Source organism: Drosophila elegans, unplaced genomic scaffold (genome assembly GCF_018152505.1).
Source record: "Drosophila elegans isolate 14027-0461.03 unplaced genomic scaffold, ASM1815250v1 contig_814, whole genome shotgun sequence".
In the NCBI taxonomy this organism is placed as follows: domain Eukaryota; kingdom Metazoa; phylum Arthropoda; class Insecta; order Diptera; family Drosophilidae; genus Drosophila; species Drosophila elegans.
In genome coordinates, this window is record NW_024546167.1 from 21556040 (window position 1) to 21574439 (window position 18400).

The 18400-nt window shown below is 41.5% G+C and overlaps 1 protein-coding gene across 1 annotated transcript; it reads right to left on the bottom strand.

Annotated features, from left to right (window-relative positions):
• Positions 1-11174, bottom strand: LOC108137849 (homeobox protein aristaless). Its single transcript, XM_017259776.2, is given in 6 exon segments — positions 1-315; positions 317-752; positions 1150-1418; positions 1966-2011; positions 2842-3237; positions 10757-11174. Coding segments are annotated over 5 exon segments (1254 nt in total). The 5' UTR covers positions 3198-3237; positions 10757-11174; the 3' UTR covers positions 1-168.
• Positions 11175-18400: the final 7226 nt, after the last annotated feature.

An 18400-nucleotide genomic window follows, 5' to 3' on the forward strand; every position in this document is an offset into this window, starting at 1 on the left:
TTTACTTGTTGATTTATTAAAAATTCCGTGTTAAATACATAAAATATAATAACTTATTGGCTTAAGACTACGGTGAACGGGCAATGTTTTTGCACTTGGGTTTGGGATATTATTCCTGACCATCGTATTATCCAACGTATCCTTGAAAATCTCCACCTCCACCTCCAGCTAGCTGACCACATCGTTTCCATGTCCATTTTGCCGCAGCAGTTCCAGCTTCAGTTCGTGCTCCCTGGCCTTCAGACGCAGGGCGGCAATGGAGGAAGTGCGTCTGTCCTCGGGGGGCGTTGCAGCTCTGGGCGGGGGAGGCGGGGGGCTGATGCGAGGGGGGTGGTGGGGGCAGCTGTCGCTGGGGCGAGTGTGACAGGGTCAAGGCCACCGGGGAAGTCTGAGTGGGCGATAGACAGGAGGGCGCCTGGTGTTGGGTCAAGGCAATTCCAACCAGCTGTTGGGGTGAAAGCTGAGCTGGCTGCACTCCAACTGGCATTTGGGGAGGGGCCTGCGGAGGGGGAGGTGGATGGGCGGCCGGATGCTGTTGATGCTGGGGGGCGTGACAGGAGACGGGCGAAGTGGGCGGCGAGGCAAGCAGGTGGTTGGGCGAATGCAAATCGGGTGATCCTACCAGTAGAGCGGCTGGTTTTCCCAGAGGCGGTCCCCGCGGCACCGCCGTCATGTTCGCCAGCAGGGATTGAAAGGAGCTCGATGGGGAGTACATGCCCGCCATTCCGTGGGGCAACATGTGTGGAGGAGCCCTGAATGAATTGAGTAAAGAGAATGTATAGTTAAAACCTACTTTAATAAATAACTTATTATACAAGTGTGAATATATTGTGCATCTGTGTTACATAAATGTAACCTTTATTATTATTTATTTTTTTTAATGGCACGATTCGTATTAGGCACATAGAAATATATTGAAAAAGTATTATAATTTTAGTCAGAAGTTTCCAGCGCAGTGAAGGAGACATTTTTTCGCTCAAAAATAATTATAATTTTCTGATAAATATAATAAAGCTCGAAAATAAATAATTGTTATTGAACCAAATATAAATAAAATCCAACATATATTTCAATATAGCTTATTACTACTCTGGTTGGAATCGAATATAAATGCTACTAGTTTGGCCCGAATTTCTGGGGACAACTCACCTCTGGAATTGGTTGAAGTAGCCCGACGGAATCATGGGGGCGGCGGAGAGGTGTGGGTAGCGGAAGGCGGCCAGGTTGGCGGCGTGTTGGGCGTCGAAGGGCTTGCGCAGCTGGAAGCCCAGGTGGGTGAAGGGATTGGGTGGCAGGGCGGCCCCCACCACCGTCTGCATGGTGGCGGCGCCGCTGGGCAGGTAGGGATTATACGGATGCGATTGGGGGCCGACCTTCTCCTGCTTGCGCCACTTGGCCCGCCGGTTCTGGAACCAGACCTGCAAAAAGGTTGTCGGGAATGGGGATCATGAGTTATGTGCTGGTGGCAGGCTACTGTATCCTGCATCTACTATGATGCACACTACTACACTCGCAAAAGCATCCAATTAATGGGCGTTGTTATTGAAAACGCCCCTTTAATTAGTTTTTAACATAACAATCTGAATACGGAGTACGTCGCAGGACGCCGGCTACTAATTGCACTCGGAATGGGAGCCGGAAAAGGAGTCGCAGTCGAAATAATGTTGTTTAGCATGAGCAGTAATTAAAAAGAAGCAGCGAATTCACGGCCATAAACTGACCGGGCATGTAATGACTGGCACTAAAACAGAATTAAATGAATTTCTCCATCCAGCTGTCTGTCCGTCTAGCCCCTTCCCTTCCCGTCCCGTTTCGTCTCGTCTCGTCTCTTCTCGATTTCATTAGTAGCGACATGCTCCATTATTTTTCAATTTTCAACATTGTTGGCTGCACGTGGGCCACGCGAATTCACCGCAAATCTGAGCAGCTTGGAGCCCTGAATTCTCCTCTTTGTGAAATGCTTACCTGAATGCGCGCCTCGGTTAATCCAATTTTCATCGCCAGCTCCTCTCTGCAAGAAGATGAAAGAGAAACCTCGGTTAGCTAGGAAAAACTACAATGATTTAGGGCAGTTAATCAATTGAAATGGTCAGACATCAACTACGTACTCTATACGATTTTCAAAATGTTTGGCTAAGAGAATGTAGATAACCATTTGAAATTATACCAAAATGTATGTACAAATCCCCCGCTGCCTACTCATATCGTTGACCTAAACTCACCTCGCCGAGCCATTCATTCCAGCCACTTAGAAGCTAATTGAAGCTTATACTGAAATCAAAGGTGATTTGATTTATTTGCTTAATTAATTGCTGAGCATTAAAATGAACCCGCAGCCTAATGAATTGAAAATTACCAGCGACACGGCAAAAAAGTTGATCTAATTGCGGCTGCGATCGACTTTGAGAGCTTACTTTTTTATTTCGGTTTTTTGTTTGGGTTTGAGCTTCGTGCGGTCTCAATTAGCGTTCTCTGACTGGCTTTTAATTTATGGCAGTTACTGTGGCTGTCTTTCAACCACATTGCTGCATGCTAATTGCAAACTTTACAGTTTCCTAGGGCAAAGAATCCAAGATTGTGTTATTGTGGATATCTCAGAGGGAGTTCCATAAACAGCTGCTCCAAATAAGATCGATCGATCCACTCAGGGGGGTCGCCTCGTTATGAGCATTATTATTATTATCACCCGAACGTTTTCCACATTCGTGTCGTAAAACCGAGAATTGACTTTCAAGCCTTTGTCGCGCCTCGATGAGCGATTTATGCAAATTTCTCTTCTTCTGGGGCACTCATTTTGTTGGGCTTTAAGGCTCTTATCGCGTCTCGTCATAAGTTACTCACCTCGTAAACACGTCGGGATAATGGGTCCGCGAGAAGGCCTTCTCCAGCTCCTCGAGCTGAAAGCTGGTGAAGGTTGTGCGATAACGCCGCTGCTTCCGCTTCGGGGCGTACTCGTCCGCCTCGCAGTCGCTGTTCCCGTCCGAAATGGGGCTGTTGGTGCCGCCACTGGCTCCACTTGCTCCACTTGCTCCACTGGGCGCCACTCCGCCGGTAACCGACATCGAAACCGTTAGCGCTGCGCCGGCGGAGGCGGCCGACGATCCGGGGGCACGGTCCACCAGCCCTACGGCATCCGGGTGCGCTAGCTTGGCTTCTTGCGGTAGTTCCTCCAGCTTGATCTCCTCCGATATGCCCATAATCCAGGAGGGCGATCTGATCAATGCTCGACGGCAGCGGCTGCACAGGGAGAAATTAAAATCATATTAGCAAAATTAACTTAAAGTGCTAGCTACCAAAAGTGTATAAATAAATAGAAACTAGTCTTTTTTTGAGTAAAGAGAAATATTTTTTGTTTAAAAATCATCTCGGAGAGAAAATGTTTTTCTAATGTATGTATTTGTACGTAGAAAATCCCAGGTCTTCTTTTGTTGTTTTCTAATTTTTAGCAATATATTTAGAGATAGTATCAGTTTGCTATCTCATAATGACTGTTTCAATTTAATTAACGACAACGATCTTCTTAAGTATATTTAATTCTTCATAAATATTTACAGTTAGTTATTAAACTGAGCTTTTGCAATTAAATCGGATTTTTTTCAATTACACCCATAATATAAATTCAAATGTTATACTACTTTTTTTGCTATGTGATAAAAAGAGGTATATATATCTAGTTAGTCGCGCATTAGAAGTTCGTAATTCAATAAACGCTAAACGTGCAATTATCGTGCACTTTATTATGCCAATTTCCGTAATTTGCCATCTAGCCATGACCAAGTCATCGGTTAGATCGGGACTCGCCGCTCGAGGTTAGCTGCGGTTACACTGGCCAACTGGGCATCATGGTTAAGGGTCTGGGGAGTGGCAGAGCTCGTTGGAGAGGGAGTGCTAGAATAACCCTGAGAAAGGGTCAATGTAGCTAGACCATTTTTGAAATGGCAGACAAATTTACTATCGTTTTTTTATTACGTGTGCTCAAAACTTTTCTAAATTGTATATAGCCAAAGGCGGAAAGTAAACGTACTGAATACTAAATATATTTATACAGTAATGAATATTCGTAGACAATCTTCATAATAATAAAACGAACTATAACCATTTGTAAATCTTTAAAAGTACATAATAGTAAATTCATAAAGAATGTATTTTAATTTAACAAAATGCTCGGGGACAGATCTTATTTTATTGACATTTAAAACAAGATATCTTTTAATCTACTGGCGGAAAAACACGTTAAAACTTTATCTTCTGACCATTTTCCTCTTGTATTACCAACATTAAAAATTGATTTATTACTTTCTATTCCAGAAGCTCCAGGAGCCTTTCTTAACTTTAAGTGCCAAAATTTCGCCTAGCGGAGTGCTTTTCCTATGGGTTAGTTAGTCGATTGACTCCTCTGCGGTCTGGAAGCGTGCCTCATGCTCATGGCTTCCACTTTATTTTCAGATTCATCTTCGGGTTGAGGTTTCCGCTGCTGCTGCTGCTGCTGCTGGCAAGTTGCAGCTGCTGACGAACTTGCCTCAATGCAAATCGATGACCACAGCATGGGGCTGATCTCTTCCATCAACACGTCTTTCATCGAGCACGGACAATGAGTTGGGTTTATTTTGCTCTCCGGCAACAGCAGCAGAAGCTTTCATGTGCAGATCGTTTGGAATTTTAATTAAATTGGGCGGCAACTTCATTTTCATCATCATCAACTCAACGACTGCACTGCGCCCAGGCAGTTTCGAGAGCCGTGTCCAAGTGGCTTCTATCAGATCAAATTAATATCAGGTGCCAGTTTGGCCCCAAGTGTTTCTTCTACCAACTGCATTCGAAGTTTGGCTTTGGTTACTGCATGATTTGCTAATTAATATACGACATCGTTTAATGACAACTAAATGGTTAGAGCTGGTGTGTAACCTTCCCAATACTCCGCTGCCATCTCCGAGCTTCAGAAGTCAGGGGCACATCTCCTCCAGACCCTGTCCCATACCCAAAACTTGGCTTGATTGATGGCCGCCGCTTCTGTTGACATCCCTACATATATCAAAATTGTCCAAATACCTTGTTAAATGGCAAATTAGTGTGGCGGTGATTGATTTAGTTGCATTCTTGCGCGGAATGAAGTTGCAACCGGTAAACAATCGAAGCCAGACAAGAGAAAGAAATAGTACACTTGAAAATATTTATTGGAATTTGGTCCTTAAAACATAAATAATTTTATCAAGAAATGGGACAAGTCCATTGATAGTAATCATGATTATTTAACAATTTAATGACTTCAAAACAATTGGATGTTGTGGAGAAGTATATATTAATTAGTTTTTACATGTTTAAAAATCTTTTTGCAAGTGGACAACAACTTGTTCATGAGCTTTGCCAATGTCAGCAAGGTTCAGCCTCAGTGGCATCTTTCTTCACCTCGCTGAAGCATTCCCCGCATGCATCTTTGCAGCAAGTAAAACTCCAGTTCATAACTCATTTCTGGGCTTGATCATAACTTCGGTTATGAGTTTGGCTGTCAGTTTCCAATGTTGTCAACGAATTCCGCGCATTGACAGCTGACAAACTTAATTTGCGGACTGCAAATTATTAAATTAGTTGTACTTATTATGCTACCACTACCAGTTCCCCCCTGAGCTGAGTTCATTATAAGACCCGCACTGATTAATTCATTGCATGCCGAATGCGAATGCGAATGCGAATGGGAACCGTAGAGCAGTTTAGAGCTATGTGGGGAATGTGTGCCGTTCGGCTTTGTTGTAGTGCCGCCTTATAATTGTATCCGCGTTACGACTTTATTAAAGCCTATGGCCCAGGCAATCGGAGCAGGAGGAATCCTCCGTTGATTGACGTTTCGTTGGGTAATTAAAAGGCAGAGACTTCGCTAGAAACTGTCAGCTTTTTGACGTCTGCCTACCGATTTGGCCTGGTCGCATTGGCATGGCTTCATTTACTTTTAGTCAGTGGCTGGCCAGCAACTAATCAAGTTAACGCTGAACCTGCTCGGTCCATATCCAGATACCCGGTACTCCAGGAAGCCTGGGATATCCATATGGATGGTTGGGGATGTGCGGATCTGCGGATCTGCAGACCTGCGGAATTGCGGACTTCTGGCGGGGGCGATTTCGTGGCTAACATTTTGACACAACTTCTCGGCGTCTCTGGGCCTCTTAGTTCCTGCATGCTAATCAGGCCAAGCGCCAGTCCAACTCCCAGACCAAGTTCCATTTCAAATCTCAGTCAAAGTCTGGGCTTTTGAGTTGCAGTCTGTGTCCGAGTCTGGCAACTTGTTTGCGGTTGCTTGTTCCGTTTAGAGATAAGCTCCATTAGTGTCTGGGGAAATATTTAAGAGCAACATTGTTGGCTGTGTGGGTTTCGTAGCCCAGCCTAGTCATAAAGGCACTGACAAAAACTCGAAGAGCATTTTAATTTGTGCAGCTTAGCAGAGTACTTTAAAGAACCTTAAAAGTAAACTAACTATGAAAACACTGAGAAAAAAATTATTACCAAATATACATTTTTTTAAAATTTGTATCTACCAATAAGTCAATGAAAGATTTTTAAATTTTAAAATAATCTTTAAGATTTTAAAATATTGTTATACAAAATTGTACTTGAGCTCAAATTGTTCTTATATTTTTATACATGTAACTTTTAAACAAGCAATTCTTTCAGTGCAGACATATTGAAATTTAAGAAGTTTATTCGTAATGTAAGGCGGTAGCTTAATTCGGCTGTATACTGTATATTGTCCTTGGCCTACTGTCCGTTTTTCTTTTAAAATAGTTACAATGTAGCCCATTTGAACCAAACACGACATTCTCTCAGTGCAGACATATGGAAAATAAAGAAATTAATTCGTAATGCGAAACAAGTGTACGGCGGTGGTTCGATTCGGATGTCCACTGTCCGCTGTCTTTGGCCCACTGTCCGCTGTCCACTGTCCACTGTCCGCTGTCCGCTGTCCGCCGTCCGTTGTCGTCACTTCTGTCATTTCGATAAGCATCAATGTTTCTGCCCTGCCTGGCCGTTCTTGCCACAACTCAACTCGGCCCGAACTCTTCGCCGCAGAAGACTCGTCTTCAGCTGGCTCCTTCATGTTTGGTGTCGTTTTTATGGTTGCACTTTTGTGTTTTTAGCTCCTCCAGCTCCCGATCTTCCCGATCCGAGCCTCGATTCTTGGTGTCTGCGGACTTTTGTGCTGGCATATTTCATTAAAAGACGGTCCGAAGGGACGGCATCAGGTAGAACAGCAAACAGAAGCTCTTTTCTGGCATTTTGTAGTGGGTCTCCGTTTGCGTCTCGGGTCTCCAGTCCGCAGTCCACAGTTTTCAGACTCCAGTTTCCAGTCAGCCCCCAGTCTGGGCAGTATCTGGGCTGCTTATTTATGGGTTTACATTAGGCTAAACCACTTTAGTCACACTTTGATGATCGGCATTGTAATTTCGCCCCCGGGGCCCACGATAATGGCAAGCATTTTGGGTGGCTTAACTTTTGGCCCCGGGCGAAAGCTCACTGGCTGTCCACATCCACCGATATCAATGTGTGGTCTCTCTGAGAAGTTGATGGATTGGCCAGAGAGACCTTCTCGTGAGCTCTTGCCTAATAGTTTCGGTTCGATAAGGTCAATTATTAATTTTCGACCAGATCTTGTGAGTCACCCAGAAATCCATAAAAAAACAGATATCACACGCAGCTGAGAGGGCTTATCCCATTTCAAGCTGCACCTGAGCCCTCCGTTGGATATTGGTGGTTCGGTGTTCGCTGTTCGTTGTTCGTTGTTCACCTTTCAGTTGTTCGGTTGTTTGTTTCTTGGCGCCGTCTTTTGGCCCAGGTGCGATAAGGCAGCATTCTTTTTGTTGGCCAGGCGCCGTCATCACCGTCTCTGTCTCTGTCTCTCCTGTTCTGGGGTGTACGTTATGGACCTCTAATGCACACACTCCCAATTATAATTAGTTTATTCATATCCTGTGTCGAAGCTGCTGCCTCATTTGTTGTTACTTTGCTGCAATCTTAATTCAATTTACTGGCTATCAGCCGGAGGTGTAACGAATTGAAAAGTACCCTGACATAAGAGGGTGCCAGGTGTAAATATAGGTAGCTGCTATTACCCTCTAATAAATTAGATCGTAAAATTGTTGAAATGGCAAAATTAGGTTTTCTACATTTGGTTTACGATGTTAAATAAATAAATACTTTACTTTGCCAAAAAGTACAATATTATTAAATTTATTGACAATCTAAGAGCTTTAAATATTAAAAAATTATATTTATGAAAATACATAAAAAATTTATTAAAAGGTAAAAAAATCCAAACCCTTTTTTCCAAGAATATTCATAAAATTGTTAAAAGATTAGATTACCTGTAATAATATTAATATTTTTTAGTAAAATTTTAAATGTATGGAGCTTTTTGATGGGCAATCATTTTATCAATGATATTTAACAAACCGGCTGGTTATTAAACTCCTTCTAATCACTTGGGTACTTTGTAGAACTGATACATTACCATGGATTTGCATTAAAATTTGATTGGCTTAAGTCGTAAATGGGTTGCAAGGGCATTTGGGCTTCGGTGCCAGCAAATCTTCGGCAGTGGCCACCGTAATGGAGAAGATTGCTGGGACGGTAGCCCTAAGGTAGTCGCAGGTTCAACTTGTGACTCAGAGTCAGAGTCAGAGACTCAAGACCCAGACAGAAGACCATGATGTTGTTGATGGTGAATGGAGAATGGTGATGCTGTAGCTACAAGCTTAGCCCATGTTGGTGATGTTGATGCGGGGCCAATTACTCATAAAATGCATGTTAAGAACAGCAGAAGTCGAAGTGAGGAGGAATTAAGTGGATCGGGGATACGGGAGGATCTGGGGATTGGACAACTGTTGCTCGACGCCATCTCCATCTGCCCTTTGTCATTGTCTTGTGTGGCTTGATAAGCGAATCCGAGGCAGACGGTGGGCAATTTGAGGACGACGATGTTGAGTTCTATGTTTGCATGTTCCATTTAGTGGGGGGTTGGGGCCAAGAACTAATGAAGCACATCTCAATGGGCTCTGGCGCCATCTTCCCGCTGGAGCAGATTCATCTCCGGGGGTGTGTCGCCATCAAGCAGCAACCCTTCAAAAGACAGCGCCCCAAATTGGGAGCTGTCAAACAATCGAAATCAAATCAGAGTTCGTGTTCAGATAGCTGCCAAAAATTCGGTTGTATATCTACGAGATACCAAACCAATATCTAGAGTATCGGCAAACAACTGTTTTAACTGCCGTAATTGAATTGAAATGCTAGTGCCGTGGAGAACATATTTTAATTTTGGACGGCCCCAAAAAACAAGTCAATTTTATCGCTCACTGAGAATCTTTCGGGCATTATCTATTGTGCAAGATGCTATCTCAGAGATACAAGAACACTGCGTGCTATTTGCGTCACAAATTCGTTTAAAAACTGTGTTGACAAGTCACATGCGTTATAAGTATTAATTAAATCAGTCGGCCAAGTGCCCGATTATCACCAGGAAGGAGAACTTTAGGACACCTCGGTGGGTTCCCGGGTTTCTTCGGGTTTATCTGGACCCACATATCTGTCTATATATATGTGTTAGTTTCACTATAAGCTGGAGGCCCTCGTCCACGTCAAGAAGTCAAGTGGTCAGTGGCTTTTGACACGATTATCGGCGAGTGATAGCTGTGCCCAGTTAATTTCATTTATTCAGTAGATACACACGGGTACAAGTAGAAGACTGTACCCCCTCCGAAAATTAAACAAAAACAGCTAGACAAAACGTGATTTATTGGCACTGACTGCGCCGCTGACAATTTGTACTCTTTAATGGTGTTTAATTAAACCCAATCAGCGATAAACTCATCGAGCTATCAGCATGAAGCAAAGGCAAAGTCTTCTGCCCCCCAAAATTGAGTTAATCAAATTCTTATTCTACAGCGATGATATTGGCTTGATATTTGTCTGATTTGATATGTCCAGGTGGGGAATTAATCAAATTTAACGATATTTAATTTTCGTTATTTATTTTTGTTTTTAGCCACTCCTGACTGATATGGATGATTAGACAGGGGAATTATGAAATATGAAGTTTGCTTGTACTTGTAATATTTGTCAATCATGCTGAGAAGTTGGTTAGGCTCAAGGAGTGATTTTAGATTTATGGGGGTGGGGGCGTCGGAAGTTATCTTGAATGGGGCACAGAAGGAAAGAGTTAGGGGGATTTGAAAAAACACAAAATAATGAGGTAAGCCGTATCAGGTCTATGAAAAATATTCGCCTAATCAATTTATGGAAATCAACTATGAGGGTCACATTGGTTTCGCGAAAGGGATTGTAAATTTTGAAACCAACCCGATTAGAAATCTCTACATATTTCTTTAATGTTTAATTTGTTTTTCATATTTTGATCAAGAAGATGTTTTTATTTTGTGTATTTGTATTAAGCTGGTTGTTTTATCTTTATAATTACAATTTTTAAATAATGTAAAAATGTCAAAAAAATATGATAACTAAATATAAAATTTATTTTAATATGACGATACATATATGCGAAACAAAATAATCTTCTATTGCATAGAAGGCTACAAAAATTTTAAAGTAGTATTTAAATTTTATCTATTCAAATCTAAAATTTTATACTTTTACGATACGATAACCCATAAAATGTATTTAATAGTTCTGGATTATCAAATGGGTACTATGCAAAACGATCACCGTTGGTGTAATAACACATTGGTCAGTTCGTTTTTTACGTCAACAGACTTACCTTTTTTATCGTGATTGTTTGTAGATCTATCTATGGATTGTATAGCCGTAATTCTTGGTGACTTCTTGAGAGTTGGTATTATCTTCTGGTGTGTTTAGATTTGCTGTTTTAATGTCCACCGGCCTTATCAAGCTTTTTCCTTTTACACCAACCGGAACACTTGCCGACGGACTTTTGGCCACTCCGTCAATCAACCAGAAATGAAAGGTCTTAACTGTCCAATCGGATCGCGGTAAAATGGGGTGCTATTATGGGTGTTCCTTTTATTTACAGGTTGCCGACACCCTGACAAATTTTCACGCACTCTTCTTCGGTAATAACGATATTTTACAAGCTCGTCACTACTCGAGTCGAAACGAAACGAATCGAATCGAAACCGAAAGAACCGAACGCGACGATGATGACCGGGCTGTTTCAAAGCCGCCAGCAAACTGAACTAAGGTGAAAACTCAGGTGGGTCTGAGACAACCGGTTGGAGTTGTTGTTTTCCGATGTTGCGAGAGTGGTTTTCTGGCCTTCAAGTGTTTGCTTTTTTTTCGTAGTGCTGAAGAGCGAGAGGGAGCTATGCGATCGGAGCGTGTCGATCGATCGTCGCAGGTGTCGCAGGTGAGACGGCAGGTGGGCAGGAGGTGGACTCCGCCCCGTTCCGGGCATCCGACCTATGGGAATGCAGCGTTCAGCGGAGCGAAATAATGGCGGAGCTGCTCTCTACCCCTCTCTGTCGCTCCGCATCGCCCTCTCTCTCGCTCTCCTGCTCCCTCCGATTGGGGAGTAATTGAATAAGCCCCGCACAAAGTGCAATAAATTTGATTAGCCAAATGGAAATTTATTTGCCCCCCAGCTCGACGCGTTTCCTCCGGTTGCCATAGACGCAGTTGTTGCGGCTCATAAATTAAATAATTTAGCCAAGACATATGGGTAAAAGGGTTTTGTGGATTGGAAATGGAGTTGGGGACTTAGACCCCGGCACATAGACCGTTTTGGTAGTGTTAAGGGCCTCGTTAATGACTTTGTTGGCTTTATTGGATGATTGCTGGACTGTAGAATTGTTTACCTTTCGGAGTTGGGGTGTCAAGTCAGGAAATTCAATGACCCACGGAAAGGGCAAATAAGAGAGCTAAGCAGGTGACTCAATATGAGTTTAGAATGGAATATTGTTATGATCGTTAGGTCTTTCTTATCACAGCATTTCACCTTTATATACCAACCTAGAAACGTAAAACTATACCTTGAGAAAAGTTTTGAATTATTTAAAGATATTTTCTTTGATTGATGGTACAATATGTATATGTATATTGTATATATATATATATTGTATATTATATGTATATAATTTATTAAAAAAAACCATATATTATCGGCCAATATTACCATCCTGGTAGTTTTATATAATTTCCGTTCATACGAACATTTATATTTATTATATAAAAACAACCTATCGAATTTGATTTTGACCAAAAAAATATTACTGTGATAAGTGAGTTATTTGACGCTTTAGATGCATTTTAATTACTTTTTCACAGTTTTAGTCTTCTTAGAAAAACCTACCCTCTGTTGTTTTTACCATACCACCAATATCACCACTTTTACAACTTTTGGATCAGAATAATTAAGTGTAATTAATCCAATGAAAACTGTTTCATTGCTCAATCTGAAAAAAAAACGGATCCCAGTCCTGGTCTTGCCATTTCCAAGTAGATTCCGTTCCTTGATAACTACTTCATTAGGCCTGATATAAACGGACCTTATACATCGACAGCTCCATTCCAGCGGCATTTTGCACTGGAAGCTGGCCCCCGCTCCAAACTCCATGCGCAGCCCAATTTGCTCGTTTCGCAAGGCAATAAATATAGTGTTAATGGCAATTGCATACAAATAGTTTGGTGTTGCCATTATATGGCCATATTATCCCATTGTCAGGTCTTAACAAGAAGTAAACAATGCGACGCTCTCCGAGTTCCATTCGAAATCGGAGCAGTGAGGGATAGGAATCGGAATCGGAGTTGCAGTTGGATCGAGTCCGCTGCACTGCAGCCAATTTCACGCTTCATTTACACGCGAAATGCAAACAAAAGACCGGCGACCAGCGACCAGCGACCGTCGACTGTCGACCGTCGAGGAGTGACCATTTGGCCGACGGGTTCAATGGACAGCAAACCCAGACCGGGATCGGGATCGGGAAAACTGAGTACCGAGTACCGGTACCATGGTATCTCTCGTCCCCATGTGGCCGTGTCAATCAGCTCGTCGCGCAAGGTGTTCACTTGTTATACCCAGTACTTTTGAAACCAGGGCATGTTGTATATATAGAACACTCAAAAACACCTACAAACTAAAAATAAGCTAAAAATTAGAAAAAGGACCTATAATTATAAATGTACCCGAAAAAAACTAAAATGTCCTCAAATAAAGTTTATTTTTCCTAAAATTAGGTCATTTTTCAAAAATTTAATTCTAATTTCAAAGATAAGAAAATAAGAGATGTAAGGAAAAGTAAAGTATACTAGATTAGCTTTTATATCCTATAATGATAAAGGGTTAGCAGGTATTCTATAGTCGAACAAAAACAGCGGCGGCATTCTTCTCCGTTTTGGTCCCGATTAGGGTCCACTCTAGGCTGTCCTTATTCCAGCTCCGATCGCTCCACAGCGAATGCGAGACAGAAAAAGAGGCTCAAAGTGAGAGAGTCGCGCATGCGCGCACGTCCTAATGTAATTATTATCTCAACAATTGAATTTCCGGTCCCGACTTCGACTCCGACTCCGAGTCCGAGCTGTGGGTCTGCATCCACTCCTGCACATGGGACAGATGTCGCGCAAAACGTTACAAATGTGCACTTAATTGCGCAATTAAATAATTTTATTTCTGCTCCGCGTTTATTTATTTTTTCTTCTTCTACTTTCCCCCCCTTAAGTCATTCTCTCGTTTTTCTTCTGGCCGAGACGATATCAAACAAATTGCAGCCAAGTGGCCAAGTCCATTTGGCCCGTTCCTATCGCCTGTCTTAGGTGTCTTATTCATTATGCAGCTTAGATAGAAGCATTTACCAGTTGCCATTTGCTATTTGCCAGTTTTATGAAGGAATTCGATCTGAGGGGCTGTCCATTAGGCTGGGTTCTCTCTCTCAAGATGGTATGGTTTATTCTTAATGGTATTGGTTTTAAATAATCTTGTTTTGGAAATAGATTTTAACAGTTTATTTTAAAAATTAAAAGTAAATTAGGTTGGGTTCTCTCTCTCTCTGAATAATAATAATTTAAAAATGAGACTTTCTCTCTTAAATTTCCTTATTTTGGAAATTGATTTCAACAATAACAACAATATCGAGATAGATTTACATTCGTTTTCACCCCGCTCTTCATTTAAAGTATGAACAATTTGTGTGCTTATTATTTATGAAACTTACACAAAAAAGTTACCCAATTACAACCATTACTTCGGCCTGGATTTCCCTCACCACATCACCCAGCCATCAAAACATCGAGTCAGTGAAAATGGTGTAGCAAACGAAACGCAACTGTAAACGATACCAAATTATATTTAATTACGTGCGATTAGTTAGGGTTACTGGAGTCGCGCGATGAAATGCCAGCGATAAGGCCCCGCCCCGCCCCCGAATGTCACCTGGCCCATAAATAGTACACCCAACTAACTATCCGACCATTCTCAGAGCCCGGCATTAATTCAATTACAAATGGCTGCGGTTCACTCAGCGAGCAGGGCGTGTGACATAATCAGGCAACAAAACTGTCGCTAGATGGCAGCTATATGTACACAATACTGACTGCTAATGGCTGAGTACCAGGTATAGCTGGTATTTCGGCTGGCATTTCCTTGGCCCTCCCCCAGATCATTATTTGGTAATTTGATACGACGATTTGTCTTGCTTTCGTTGCTTTCGGCGACATTGCATTTTCACTCAATTGTCGTGTAGGCCTGAATTTGACTTGGGCGGAAGCGCGTTATTAACTGGTTTATGCAACCCAAAATTGCCAGATTTCCAACCAGCGATAAGGCCCCTCTGCTTGGCTGATTATGTATATACACGTACATGTAAACATTCCTGGCCAATAAGCAGGCTGCAATTAAAATGAAAGCGAAGTAATTTCATTTGTTCGTAAATCTAATAGTGGAAACTCTCTCATGGTCTCTGGCAAAATAAAAATGTGAAATGCTTTGGTAATTAGTGCGTGTACCGACTGTGGTCTTAATTGCCTCCATCCCACAACAATTTCCCACCAGGTTTTCGTTTTATTTGAAACGTTTTGTTGAATTTGGCCAAAACAAAAAATGCATGCTTTGGATAATTCGAGTTTAGTGCGCATCAATTAAAATTATTATAGTTTATCTTCAATTGTTTTGAGGAAATTAAATATAATTACAATTTGCCAGACCCATTGAAGCCTCGTGATCGGGTAACATTTTTGAAAACAAATGTTGAATTAAATGTCCATTTTTTTAAATTCGTTAGTATTTATTGATGGATAATTTAACATGCTTAAGCGGTATTTTCAAGGATGGAAATCATTAAAATGTTAAATGATAATTTAACATGCTTAAAAGAGACTTAAATAATTTTTTTAAGGATGGGGGAATCATTCAAAGGTTATCTGAAAAATTAAGAACTATAACATAGTTTAACTACCTATTTTATTAATATTCATTGGAGGTGACTACAGTCTATGTTTGATCAGTCTGATCAAAACATATTCATCGCATTTTAGTCATCGTTTCTTTCTTATCTACTCTATAAATGGGTTAGATCTGCCGTTGTCCAGTTTGGGTTCCGATTAAATTCTGACCAGTGGCAGCTGTCGATAGGTTCTGTTGCACTCTGGGATCGACGCTTATCCTTTTTACCATCCTTCTTCTTCCCTTTTCTTAGCCCGCTTTGATCATCGCATTAGTTGTATTTTATATAATTGATTAATTAGAGGCCGGCTTCTGGTCCCACGAGATCGTGTTGGCAAAGAGGGAACCTTCTGTTCCATTCGGGACTATCGGTAGAATTATAATTGGGCTGCGGCCGGGTTCGAGCCATATAGGAGATATACGATATATGGAAGTGTTGTCCCTAATGCTAATATCCTGTGCGCTATTGTATTGTTGCTTGTCGGCAATTTGTTTGTTCTTCGGCTGCCCAAATTGATTTTATTGACTTGTAAATGATGTTGAGTGCCCGCTGCAGTTCCCCCTTCACCATCTCCTTCCCGTTTTATCTTTGTTGACTGGCTTCCGTATGGCGGATACGCCCCTTTCGGTTCGTTAATCTAGGATTGCCTGCCTGGTGGCTGCCTCCTTTGGCCTTATGCGCCTCCTGCCAATCGATGGCCAGTTTGCATATTTAATTTATTGATTTCACGCGGCCTCTGGAGGAGTGCTCTACCCTTTTCGCCCCGTTGCGCTTCTTTGTGGCGCCGTTTGCAGCATTAAGCTGGGGTTCAAACATAATTACTTTTTGTAATTAGTTGCAGGTCCCACAGATGTCCAAGCGAAAAGTTGGCAACGAGGAGCATAAAGATTGATAACGAGCTAATGAATGTAAATTTCATACGTGGCCTGTCAGCTAGTCCGTCAGTCAGTCAGTCATTATGAAGGAGGAGGTGAACCAAGGCAGATGCCCCTTCATTTATGAGTTGCAAAACCTTCTCTAAGACCCGCACCTTAAATTTAATTTCGTGCTAAGCTCGGCTTCTGTTTCGCAAAGAATCAAGCTTGGTGGTCGTCCACTTCGTTGAGGTACAGTGAAAAGTAAGTAAGTATCTACCCCTGACTGTTGCAAAATTTGTTTATGGAAATCTCTATTGACTTTGTTAACATCCGATTTCAAAGGGGGAAATTTAATATTAAGTTTTCCAAAGCCTTTTTGTCTTCAAAACGAAAACAAATCACTTTTCATCATTTTATAAGCTATTTTTATTTATACTTTTTGATTTTAAGTTTGTTATATTCCCCTGCGTATAAAAAGACAAATAAACAGTAGAAATGTAGTCTATTGACTAAATTGTTGATAGTGTGTTTCATATTTAAGTAATAATATTATAAAACTGAGTTTCAAATGTGATTTCACGATCAATATCAAGTTAAGTGTTCGCCTAATTAATCACCACTGTACCCATTCAACGGCCCGGTCAAAAGGAGGTGGTGCGAGGCAATGCAATTTTGCGGAGGCTACCTGCCAACATATATTGGTAATTAAATAGATGGCTGGGGCTACCTCGGAGGGAGATCTTCGGAAGGCCGCGAAGTCGGGAGGGTGACGTTGACATATGAGTTCATCAACAGCCCGAGTGGTAGCAGTAGCCCAACTTCTTTTTCGGAAGGAGGATAGTGAGTTGAGATTGTGTAGAGTGAAAAGCGATTCATTTTTCGCCATTTGTGGCTTGGTGCGGTCGTTTAATAAACAATTTAATAGCGCGCATAAATTTATCCAGCCATCATACTTATAATAAACCCATTTGTCTTCGGAACGGGCCAGCACTCATATAGGTATCTCCCCCCCTCATCGATCCCCGAACTGAGGGTTATTAAATTATGCGGCTCAAGCGTAAAAATAAACCGTAGCAAATGAGTATGTAGGACGCACCTTCAGACTCAGACTCTCCTAACGAGCCCTAATAGTGGAAAGAGCCTGTCTTTCCTATAACATACAATCTCGCCGACTTTGTAGACTTTCTCCCGCGAGTCGGCTTCAATTAATCAGCGGAGATTCGAATAAATCAAGTGCCATAAAGTGACACAGCGTGAGATGCACAGAGAGATGAATATTTAATTAGGAACAAATTAAAAATGCAAATAAAGTGGAACTACCATGGCGACTCCTTTTATTATTAATCGATAGACTCTCATAATTAGTTGGCCATTACAAAGGCGACCCGTGGAGCGGTGATCTTGGCCCTCTTCTCCGTCTTTTATTCCGGGTATTATTCTCGTCGTGGGGCTTTTTTTTGTGGCTCTTTTCTATAAGTTAATTGGAGATCGACGCTGCGGCTTTGATTGCCATCTGTTACGGACGCGTGCTCGGGAATCTCCTACCCATTTTATTGGTTTTGCAAAGGGGAATTATTCTTGCTCTTAGCCATTTTTATCTGTACAAAATCGGCTTTCAATTCTTTCACTGTACCCAAACGAGGTCATTTCTTTTTATTTATTTGTCGTGTAGAACGACAGACAAATTGTTCTTAATTGAGTATTACCCGTAGTATATGATTGACGTCCGTTTTGGGGGCGATATCACGCTGCCCAAAATGCTATAATCTCAAAAGGTTTCAATGGTTTTGGACACTCATCGCGGATAACTCACAGCCTAATCATGTCATGTCGTTATCAACACGAACAAAACATACGTATGCGTTTTAATTAAACAAAATTAAGTAGAGCATTTTCTATTTACAAAGGGTACCTTATTTTATCAGTTTTTGAAATATGATTTACCAAACAAAAAACAAAAATTACAAGAGGTTAAATTGATTTGAAAATTTAAATTTGAAAAGAAGAAAATCCACAAAAAGAATTTGAGCGCAGATTCTAAGAAAACGAAACCTGAAGAGGTATGCCTTTTAAAGATCGGATATTTGTAAAAGAAGTTATAAACTTCGGTCTGCTGGTTTTGGTCACTTTACTGCAAAGATATATTTTTTTTTA